At 34.1% G+C, this 12100-nt stretch overlaps 1 protein-coding gene and 1 pseudogene across 1 annotated transcript; both read right to left on the bottom strand.

The window, feature by feature from the left end:
- Positions 1-1550: 1550 nt before the first annotated feature.
- On the bottom strand, positions 1551-6505 carry LOC120169264 (annotated as a pseudogene).
- Positions 6506-9513: 3008 nt separating this feature from the next.
- Positions 9514-11236, bottom strand: LOC120169254 (sphinganine C4-monooxygenase 2-like). The gene is made up of 2 exons (XM_039177450.1): positions 10933-11236; positions 9514-10166 (listed from the first exon to the last, which is right to left on the bottom strand). Exons 1-2 carry the CDS (start codon positions 11158-11160, stop codon positions 9612-9614), a joined length of 783 nt encoding a protein of 260 aa, XP_039033381.1. The 5' UTR covers positions 11161-11236; the 3' UTR covers positions 9514-9611.
- Positions 11237-12100: the final 864 nt, after the last annotated feature.

Below are 12100 nucleotides of genomic sequence, written 5' to 3'. Positions count from 1 at the left end.
AATAAAAATTTTCATATTTGATCTTTGATTGTTATAGAAATATTAAATTTGAATATTGATATTTATTTTAGGACGACTTAATTAAAGCATTAAGTCTTTAAAGTGCCCAAAATAGATGCAATTGCAAAGACGATGGAATGTGTTAAAGATGAAGGGATCAACCTAGAGCCAATCAAGCCTGTAACTGATCAAGGAACTCCAAGTGATCGTTCTTAGTCAAGCTGGAACAGCCAAAGTGCATTACCCCCAAAGTGTTATGAGAAATACTCCTGGAAAAAAGCTTGGTAAAGTGAATGGAAAGAGTTTTCTTTCGGATCTTGCTAGCTGCAATTGCTACTGTTCTGGTAGGAAGCTTATTGATATCGATGAAGTACAAGTTGGTGAAAAAAGTTTTAAGAGACCAGCTGCTAACAGAGTGGTATTCCAAGGCCAGCAAGATAAAACAGCAGTCAGTAGGGCCAGTCTAGAGGTCAATAAACCAGTAGCATAGCCCTGGATGAAAGAAGACATTTTTCCTTTCCCAACTATGAATTCCAAGGAGAAGTAGATGAAATTGGATGGAAATCATTAGAGGTTTTCGGCTCCCCTGTATTTGGAATGAGAAACAAGTATTTGAACATTGAGAGGGAGCTAAAAATGTTATCTTGGGATCATTCTATCCAAAAGTTGAAGGAAAATGAAAATCATATAGGTAACTATAATGATGCAAAGAGTGAAGCAAGCTCTGATTTGTTTGAGAAAGAGAGCCTGACAGCAAATCCAATCCGTTTCTTGTGAAACAAGTAACCGATGTTGCATCCGTTTCTCCTGTGCTTTTTGTGTTTAATATTCTTGACGACCCAAATAATCAACTGGTAAATGTTACTGTCAAATTTGCGTTGTTGTTGTTTTTAATGGATGCGTTGTTGTTCTTATTTGAGGTGGTGGTGTTATTTATTTTTAGGGTAAACTACTCAAATGACCACTTAATTAATTTGATCATCATACTTACAATTTTGGCAATATGGCCATATAATTATTTGAGTGGTTTCAATATAACCATGTGTAGTTACAAAACAAACGAAGGTCCAATTTTTTTAAAAATTTAAATGAACACGAACCGAATATGAACACCGTTAAAAATAAACAAACAAACACTAAACGAATATGTACACCTTCAAAAATAAATAAATGAACACAAACCCAATATTAAAAATTTAAAAGAACACAACCCGGAGATAAACACTTTTAAAAATAAACAAACGAACACAACCTTATTCGTTCAAACTCGGTTCATTCACACCCCTAAATAGTACCATTAGAAAACCTAGTATGACAGCTGAAATGAATTGGAAAGGCAAAGGTAGATATACATAGCATAAATGTAACAGGTAAAGAAATAAGAATATGGAGAACATAATGCTTGAGGAAGCTTATTATAATGGCTGATAGTGATATCCCCTTCCCCATATATATATATATTTAAATTACACGATAGACAAGAAAATACAATAGGTCCACATAAATAAACAAATATCTGATGAATGATGGATTAACTAATGGATAAACCAAATTAACTAATGGATGTCATTATTTACTTGTATAAACGAAAATAGGTGTAAGAGCACAAGAATTTGATGAATGATGGATGGATTAAAAGGAAAATACAGGTGGTACATGTTTGTTCTGTTAACAGACAAATGGATTCTTAATCTACGCACTAATCTGCTCACCCACCCTTCTGCTCTCTTCTCAAGTGAATAAGGCATATACGTCCCCATAATTCGATCCCACGTAACGAAGAATGGCTGCGAGAAGTTATATTTGCTACCGTAAAGCTGATGGTGGACATCATGATATGCAGAATTGTTTCTAAAGAATATATGGAGGGGGTTTCCAGGAAGTATTAGCCCGCAATGGTCGTCCACTGTTTTGATGGTGAACATCCGAGGAGACATGCCGGAGAGCATAAATGATGAACGAGAGTGCAGGTGCTGATAGAGGAACTTGTTCTCGTGGAAGTATCTATGCAAAACGTATTGCCAAGTATCCATAACCAACATTGCTGTAACAAACTGTCTAGCTAGAATAATAAAGGAAGATGGCTGCTGTGGGGAAGCCCCAGCATGACCCCCTGTGACCTGCACAATACAATGTTTGATAAATATGTACAATATGGATATAATTTCACAAATGGAATTGCTCATAAGGCTCATTATGCATGCTAGCAAAACATATGGGATTTCAGGTTTCAATTAACAACAAATCAAAAGATAAAAAAGAAAATGAAAACTGATAACTGATAACGACTCAGCTATATGTGAAATTATAACGGTTCTGAAACACGAGACACAGGGAACAACACCTTGACCTAGCTTACAAGTGTTTCATCAGGTGACAAGACAATGAAGAAACCAGTGAAATCAGTCCTAAAATACAGGAAATTTGATATGGTTGGTTGTGCTAACTAATGAAAATAGATTACTTCCATTAAACTAAAGATCACAATTTTCAAAAACACAATCCATAGCAAGTCATATTTCCATATTTACTCTGCCCATCTCCTATCTAATAAAGCATAAATTCAAAAAGACATTGTTCAGGGTATATGGGAGAAGCATATAAAGTTACAGCACAATTACAGCTGAAATCTAACAATTACAAAAACAATTCACGGCTATGTCACTAGAATAGTATCCGACCCAGATACACTCATTTCTTCCAAATTCTTTTATATATTTGGAGAATAGTACCGACATACCTATGTTCAAATATGTCTTGGACACGAGTCCTTTAGGGGGAAATGGCACATTAGAGCAACATAGATTCAATATAACAAAGCTACTACTAGATAAGCTATGAGTCTGATAAATTATCATAAGTACATGAACTAATATCCCGTGACAAACATCATATGCTCTATAACTAAGTATTTCTTTGCAATATAAATCTTTCATGGGTCAAAAGAAATCAATTTGAGATTCATGGCTGATTGTACCTGAAATTATTCATCCAACTTTTATATGGTGAACACATATATGACATGCAATGGGATTATGCAAACAATTAACTCCAAACTTTTGTCATCATCTTTGCAAAGTAAGCAAAGGTAAGAATTTGGAACCCTGCAATCGGTCATATATTGTGTGCTAACTTAATTTCTATGACGAACCAAGTGACAGTCCAATTCTAGGCAGAAAGTAAAAGAAAAAAAATTGAAAAGACCCTAAGAATAATCTAACAAAAACTTCTCCAGGAAAGGTAGTTCTATTCACCTTTTATATGCCCAAAAAAAAAACAAATTGTCATCAAAGAAAAAACAAGAATTTTGAATGAAACCCAACACAGGAACCATTCGGTTCTCCTAAAATTAAATTAGACCATGAGCCCTACCATCAAAATTTCAGCTATAATAATAAATTTTCATAAAGAAACCGTTAGAGAAATTGAAAATTTCAGATCCATGTTTCAAAAAGTAAAGCATATAAGAGTAGTAGTAGGGAGCGTTTACCGTGAACAAAAGGATGGCGACGGCGGCCTGAAGAAATTGCTGTAAGAGAACGCCTTTAACGACTGTTTAACACTCAGCCTATGTGTTACGACCAAGTCTAACAGATTACGATAAAAAATTTCAAAACATTTTTCAATAATTTAAATCCATATTATGAATAACACCTTTTAAAAACATAGTTATTAATAATAAGTTCTAATTCAAGTAATATATATAAAACTATAAATATCTTAATAAAATAAAAATCTTTCACCAATCAGTATCAATGAAATTCTAACATCAGTCGTAAAAGCAATACATGTTGCAAGGTAAGTATTTCAAAATAAATAGGCAGATGTCACCCAACATAATGGCAAATCGGAAGATAAAAACATTAAAACAAAATAATACAGTACAAATATGTCGATCCTCCAAGTGTCAAGTCCGGGTAGCCTTCAAAAAGTATCTAAAAGGGAAAAGTTTGGTGGAGTGAGCTAGGGAGCTTAGTGTGTTCCAACAATGTAGAAATAAACATATAGTTAAGTTTCTAAAATCAGTTCATTATTAAAGTCATGAAACGTCGGTACTGTTTTTAGTTTAAAAATATTGAATCACCCTCCAACCGTACACCATAAGCAGTTCCCTAGAACTGCATTCATAAGAACTTGCCCTAGGCCCAAAGGGCGTAGGTGTCAACCTAAGAGAGCACCTTGAGTTCATAAGATATTACTCTAGCTAAAGCGTAGGTGCCCACCTGAGGGGTATGCCCTCAGGTCCATAAGAATTTACCCAATGCACATAGTAGAGGAGCCACCCTAAAGGAGTACCTTAGGGTCCATAAGGTCTTACCACTAGGCCCATTGGGCCCAGAAGCCTACTCAAGGATCGTCTTAGGTCTATAAGGAATTACCAGCTTAATCGGTGTTGAACCTGTATGAGAAATTACTAGCTTGATCGGAGCTGAACCTACAGAGACTTCATACCAGATCCCAGAGTACCCCAAAGAGAATAGTTTTCAAATAGTAACTAAATGTAGTAAGGAAATCATAGTTCTAGTAGATATCAATTAAGCAAAAATAGTAACCAGAGAACATGAATCAGACAAGCAAGCTTAAAACTTTAGTAAATAAAAAATCAGGCTTGAAACATATAAATCATGCAAAATTAAATCATATCAGCTAGCCATATTGCAAACCAGGTAAAACAGTCATGTGCACATGATATTTCAAACAAGTATTTAAAACAGATATATATATATATACATATAGCACACAAGGAACACACCTCGCAAAAAGAATTAGTCTGATAGATCTATCGAACACTAGCTTTACTACGCTCTTTGACTGTACGAGAACCTAAGTCATATCGGAACAAAATTGTTATCAGAGTAGTACAATAAATTGAGTATTTAACGAGGTTGCAGAACTATACGAGTAATCAAGACTCTCGCAGACAATTGGGTCGAGAGGAACCGGGCCGAGCAAACGAACGGTCAGGAGAATCACTGGTACCTTAATTAAACAACATAATAATTTAGTCATTGACCTTCAATTAAATTGGATGTACTTAATTAAATCACTTAAATGAATACTTAAATTACAAAAGTACATTCGGGTTTAACGGTCAATTCAGAGGCTTTTATGTTCGAATTTGGCAAAAAAAAATCAGATTTAAACTCATGACGTCGAAAACATAAAATATAACTTTTTTTGAAAATGTTGACTTTTCGATCAAAGTAAACGGTCAAACTAGTCAAAGTTAACGGTTAATGGGCATGTCAACGGTCAGGTCAAAGTCAACGGGTCAGACCAACTTAGGTTGACTCACGTTGGTTCGAGTAAACTCGGTTCGATCTGAGTTGACTCAGACTGATTCGAGTTGGCTCGAACCAATTCTAGGAGGTTTCAAAATCGGGGAAAGGCCCCCATGCACACACGGCGATGCGTTGTGATGTGTGGCGGTGACGACGAGGTTGGGGGACATTCCACATTTTAACTAGAAACCACGAAAATGAATGAAAACGTCTAAGATACTTACCCACACCAGTGATGGAGGAAAAGGACGGCTACGACCTGACCCACCGGTTGGGTTTTGAGCTCACGAAAGTTGGGCGTTCAATGGTTCTGGCAGTGAGGCAAACCAACACCTTGAACGGCCGAAATTCGTGAAAATCCGACGCGTGACCTAGGTTTCTGGCGAACTTTGAGAGGCTCCCCACGGCTAACGACGACAGAAAATAACGATCGGCCATGGGGATTTTGGTCGGGCTGGCGAGGCGCGTCGTTTGGACTTGGCGGTGACAACCATCGATGGTTGGAGGCGAAGATTCGACGATGGAGCAAAAGAATTGTCTTCACGCCTTTCGTGACGAACGACGATCGATTTCGTGGGTTTGACGGTTGGGGACGGGTCGAGGGAGGACTCCGGTTCAACTGGTGGTGTCGGAACACTACAACAACGGTCGGAGCGGGGTGAATCATGGAGGTTGACGTTTGGGATTAAGGGAAAAATTGAAGATTTTTTGGGGGTTAGTTCACGAATGGAAAAAGGTTGACATATTTGGTTTTAAGTTATACCCCTAAACCAAAATTATAAAATATATTTTTATTAAATTATTTAAAAATAGTGACATAGGCTAGATGGTAGAGGGATGAGTGGCTATCCCCTAGTTCATTGTGTTCAAACTAGCTCAACCGGCATTTTTTTCATTTTTTTAAAATTTTCTCTACCAACCCAAAAAAGAGAAAATTTAGGGTTAAGTCCCTAAACTTCTTATATTTTCAAAATTAACCCAAAGTTTTAAAAAACTTATAGTTTAGTGCATAAAATTAATTAATTAATTAATTAAATTGAAAATGGGGTGTGTGACACTGTTGGTTTGGAAACCGAATTCTTCTCTTCCTCGTCTCTTTTAGAATGCAATCTATAATTCTCAAATGACCCTAGACACATATAAATCCCTGAATAATTCCAATAAACAACAATAGGAACCACAGTTTCCAACAATTCATCGGATACAGCAAAACCCATTCCCATTTCACTAAAGTAGTCTCGAACAAAATCACATGAACTGATTTTTTTAAAACAAAAATAACGACGACGTTCAATGTTTGAGTCTTTCAGCCGAAATTTAAAGATTTAAATGAACATAAATAAAAGTCAAAACTTTTTTTTATTAAAAACTAATAATATCTGGGCAAATGATGCTTTGAGGAATTCGTAATTGAAAATGGAAATGGAATAAGTAGAATAAAATAATGAAAGCAGCTGTTACTTAGGGTTGGAAAGGTCGCAGAAGATTCGAAAAAGAAACAAAGAAGTGGGGAGGAAGACGGAAACTATGGGCTTCAATAACAAGGAGCACATTTCGGTGGGTTCTTTCAGAAATATCTAACAAAGAAAGGATAAACTACATTGCTGCTCATTTTCATTTTCAGTCTATCTTATTTTGATTATTGGGGTTGAAAATTTTAAATTTTGATTATTTATATTTTTGTCTATCTTATTTTGATCACTAAGTATTAATTCCATTAGTTTGATGATGTGATATGTTATTAAAATAGATTTATTTTTAATTTACTTATAAATTAGTATTTTTTTCAGTTAAATACTTATTTTATTGAATAAATTTAAGATTTTTTATATATATTTGTTTCGGGTCGAATCAGGTCGGGTGCAGGTTTTATCTCAAAAGACAAGTCGGGTTTTGGGTAAAGTGAAGTCACACTAAACCCTAAGGTGGCATTTGGTTGGATGGAATCCCTTAGAATTAGAGGAATTGGAATCAAATTCCACCACTTTCCCATGTTTGGTTCAAGTTTTTCAAGAGAATTGGAATCCCTCATGGCTTCAACTTTTCATCAAATGAGGGAAAGTGAATTCCATCCAAGAATGTATGGAATTCAATTCCCTTGTTGGAGGGAATTAAAATTTGACCATACTACCCTCATCAATCTTTTGGTAACTTATTCATATATTGAATAAAAATATTTTTTTATTATTTCGAGTCGGGTCGAGTTTCTAATTCATATATTCGGGTCGGGTCGGGTCGAGTCGAGTGAAACTTTATTTTGGTCGGGTCGGTTTTTTTAAGTGTGATATTTGGGTCGGGTCGAGTTCGGGTTTAGGGTGAAAAATACCCGACCCGAAAATATATATAATTTTACCTTATATATTTAGGAATAATTACAATAATACCCCTCTATATATATATATATTTTTTTTCAATTAAGTCACTATTTTTATTGAATAAAAATAATTTTTTATTATTTCGGGTCGGGTCGGGTGAAAATTTATTTTGTTCGGGTCGGGTTTTTTAAATGTGATATACGGGTCGAGTTGGGTCGGGTTTTTTTAAGTGTGATATTCGGGTCGGGTCAGGTTTTTTTAAGTGTGATATTCGGGTCGGGTTTGGGTTTAGGGTGAAAAAAAATCGGACCGACCCGAAAAAAAATATATAATTTTACCTTATATATTTAGGAATAATTACAATAATACCCCTCTATATATAATTTTTTCAATTAAGTCAATATTTTTATTATTTTTATTGAATAAAAATATTTTTTTATTATTTTTTGTCGTTTCGGGTCAGGTTTCTAATTCATATATTAAATAAAAATAGTTTTTGGTAACTAATTAACATACTCCGATTGGAATGTATCAAAATATTGCTCTATCTTTTGGTAACTTATTAACATATTTTGATTGCGATGATTTTAACTTATGATGTTTATTAGCATGATTTTTATAATTTATTAAAATGAATAATCAATCAATAAAATGAAAATTTAATATTTTTTAATTTTTTATAATATATTACTACAATGTAAGTTGTAAAACAAACTAAAATAAAGCAAAAAAACAAGAAGGGCAATTCTGTCATTTTACATTACTGAAATCAAATTCATTTGACATTTCTGCGAACCAAACAGAATATGAAATTGGATTCCAATTCCATTTCCTGCCAACCAAACAGAATATGGAATTGGATTCCAATTCCTGACAGATTTCAATTCTTTCATAGATTCCAATTCCCTCATAAACATTCCAGCGAACCAAACGTCACCTAATTGGTTTGATTTTTGAGTGGAGGATGTATTTTTATCGGGTAGAGTCAAGTTGGATGAAAACCCGACCCATATCTACCCCTAAATCATACACATATATAGACCAAATTCTATCAACTCAGATTTTTAGATATTATAAGTGAAACCTTTTAGGTTTGGTCATAAAATCTGAGTTGAGTCTAGAAGGTTACATTTTCGTAATAGAAAAAGATAAGAAGGTTATTTATAAGTGAGAGTAAAACTTTTGTGTATGATAGTAAGTTGCTTCCGAAGTATATGTGCCCTATATCTTTATGAGATTAACTATCATCTTGAATTAAACTTGGTATATACAAACTAATAATGAATCAAGATTGTAGGCCTTACTAACCTTAACATGTGACAACAAAAATAGTTAGGGACCTCTTTTTATGTTGAACCTCGTATAGCGGACCTAATAAGTATAAAATGGATTAGCATTATATTCATTATCGAAATATTTTAGTTCAAAAAACAATGTATAAAATAGTTAGGACCTCTTTTTATGTTTAAACAATGGATTAACAAGATTAAGGGTTTAAACTATGGCGTTTGCAAATGGAGCAAACTAGATTGGGAGAATCGCCCTTGTCTCTACAGTACCCAATCTAAGTTAGTTGATCAATAGATCGGATACCGATGTTTAATTCAAAATATTTCCAAATGCCCTAAACTTTAAACACTAACATCTTAATCCTTAATCTTTAAATCTTAAAATTTAAATTCTAATTTCAGTTTAAAGTATTTAAATTATAAAACTTTAAACTAGCTAGTATTTAAGTAAATTACATACTATTATTATTTATACTAATAATGACAAATAATGTTTAAAGTATTTACTGAAACAAACAGTTGATTTTATAAGAAAAAAGACCCACATTTTTTTCTTAAATAGGTAGCTAGTTTTATGACAAATAAGACCCAAATTTACTTTACAAGCTTTCTTTTTCCCGATATAAGCATTAAACATGCTTGCTACGTTTTTACCAGTAATTAAAAACAAAAGCAAACATTGACCATCTGGCAGTAAATACACACAATAGTAGGAGCAGTGGTAATTAATTCTTGTTCTCCTTAACTGGCCTCAACATGAAGCCTCCTCCTCCTCTTTTCTCAAGTTCATAAGGCATATATGTTCCCATAATTTTGTCCCAAATGGAGAAGAACGGTTGCGAGAAATTGTATTTTCCACCGTAAAGCTGGTGGTGGAGGTCATGGTACGCCGTGTTGTTGGTAAAGAAGAACTGAAATGGGTTTCCGGGAAGCACTAATCCACAATGGTCATCCACTGATTTCATGTTGCAGAAAGCGGAGAAGAAGGCTGATGTTAGAGGGGACATGCCGGAGATGAAGATGGCCAGCGAACCGCCGATGATGTCGAACAGAAGTCCCTCGATTGGATGACTGTAGATGGCACCAAACGGGTAGGAAACCACAAGACGGTGATGCTTGGAGCGGAGGTGCTTGTATAAGAACTTGTTCTGGTGTAGGTATCTGTGAAGAAAATATTGGTAAGTATCGAATACGAACATTGCTACAATAAACTGTCTTGCTATAACAAAGAAGGAAGCTGACTGCCCTGAAGAAGCTCCGGCATCGTTTCCTCTTGTCAGCTGTACCATGTTAACAAAAAATCAAACCTTAGATAAAAATTGGGTGACAAAAACCAAGATAAAAATATAATTGTAAACACTATTGGAATGGTGAAATATATATTGTGATTTCATCACTCCCTTGTCTGCAGTGGATTACTTGGTTATTTTTAACATTTAAAAAAGGTAGTTTTTATACTTAAGAGCATAAGTTATGTTGGGTTTTCGTAGTTGCTTACGTTAACTTTATCGTAAAAATAGGTATAATCGTAAAACATGTCGGTAACATTTGATTGAATAATTATTTTGGTTTATATTTTTTAGAGCATTTTGACCTTTAACGTTTTATTTTAGAGCAAGAATGCCCTTAATATTTGACTAAATAGTCACTTTGACCTATATTCTTTTTTTTTTAGAGTACCAACCATTTGTTGACTAACGATTTCCATCTATGAATGGACCTTTTTGTCCAAAAACGAAACATTGTGAACCAAAATGATCCAAAAAGAAATAGAGACCAAAGTGACTATTTAATCATTAACGTTACATTTTAGTCATCTAGAGTTAAAAAAATTAACAAAATCGTTGATGTGACATTTTTATTTTTCCAATGATAATATAGCATTACCCTAGTATTATTCAATTAGTGATGACTTTAAAAAATTAAATCATTTGGTGATCAAAACGGAACAATAGTTAGGCGACTGGATATGTAGTTTACCCTAGTATTATTCAATTAAAACATACGAAAAGAGTTGATAAACAAACCCTTGGCAACAATTCATACCATAAACAATATGTTGGTGGCAATGAACTGACGGAACTGTTGCCAAAGGACTCCTTTGATGACAGTCTCTTTGGAGGCAAAATTCTTGTCATCCTCATCTTCCTTGGGATGCAATCTGTAATTGTGACAAGAGTAGCCTAACATGGTGTACAGTCCTCCATAAACCCAGTAAACAACAACCGGCATTAAACTGCCCACCAGCATTTCATTTGTTATCTCGAAAGCCATTGCAAAATGCAAACTCCACGAGATGTATTGAATTTAGGAGACGAAAACCCAGAGCATATGAAAAACTCGAAGCATCCTCTCCTCGACTTATAGGGGAAGCGAGGGCAGTGGCGGAACCACGTGTATCCGAGGGTGGATACTAAAATCCGAATTTTCTTCGGTACAAGAGTTACTAACGGTTCCGTTAAGCTACGACAATAGGCGGTGGGGTTTAATGTTTCTTTCGACCACTGAATGAAGTTTTTGCTCCGAAATGTGTATGTGGACCACTGATTTTTTCTTCTTCTTTTTTGCATTTTTTAGCCATCAAATAAATGAATTATTTATATGGAAAGTAATGTTGGTGTAAACGACGTTTCTGGGATCGGATGCTGTGTCTATGTCAGATGAAAATAAGATAAATAAAATTTGTTATTCGGAGTAAAGAATTTATAATCATATTTAACGTTACTTTTATTTTGTTTTAATCATTTATGGTTAAAAAGTAAATAATAATGTTAATGTGTCACCATATTAGTTATCATTAAAATAATAAAAATTTCATCACATTGATGATTCTATTTATTTGTTAATTACGGATGACTAAACAGAATAAATACGTAAGTTAGATATGACTTAGAAAAATAATTAAGTAACTAAAATAAAACTACATGAATAAGTAATAAGTGAGTAAATATTTATTTTACCCTAGAATTTTAGGACTGGAAAAAGGTTTTATTTTTAAAATAATTGAAGATCCATACAATCCAAACTAACGGGAATCATGATTGAGAATTGCAGTCATGTTCCTACATAATTGTTTAATCCATTAATGGCTTCTGAACAAATGAGGAAAGAAACAGACGCAAAATTTTGTCGATACCCTCTGCCACTGTTGTCCCTCATTTCATATAAAATAATTCAACTTTTATCACAAATTTATAATTAATTCTTTCCAATA

The sequence above is a fragment of the Hibiscus syriacus genome, unplaced genomic scaffold (assembly GCF_006381635.1).
Source record: "Hibiscus syriacus cultivar Baekdansim isolate YM2019G1 unplaced genomic scaffold, ASM638163v2 tig00003041_pilon, whole genome shotgun sequence".
NCBI lineage: Eukaryota > Viridiplantae > Streptophyta > Magnoliopsida > Malvales > Malvaceae > Hibiscus > Hibiscus syriacus.
Note: the sequence above shows the minus strand (reverse complement) of the source record. Positions and strands in the feature narration are given on the sequence as shown.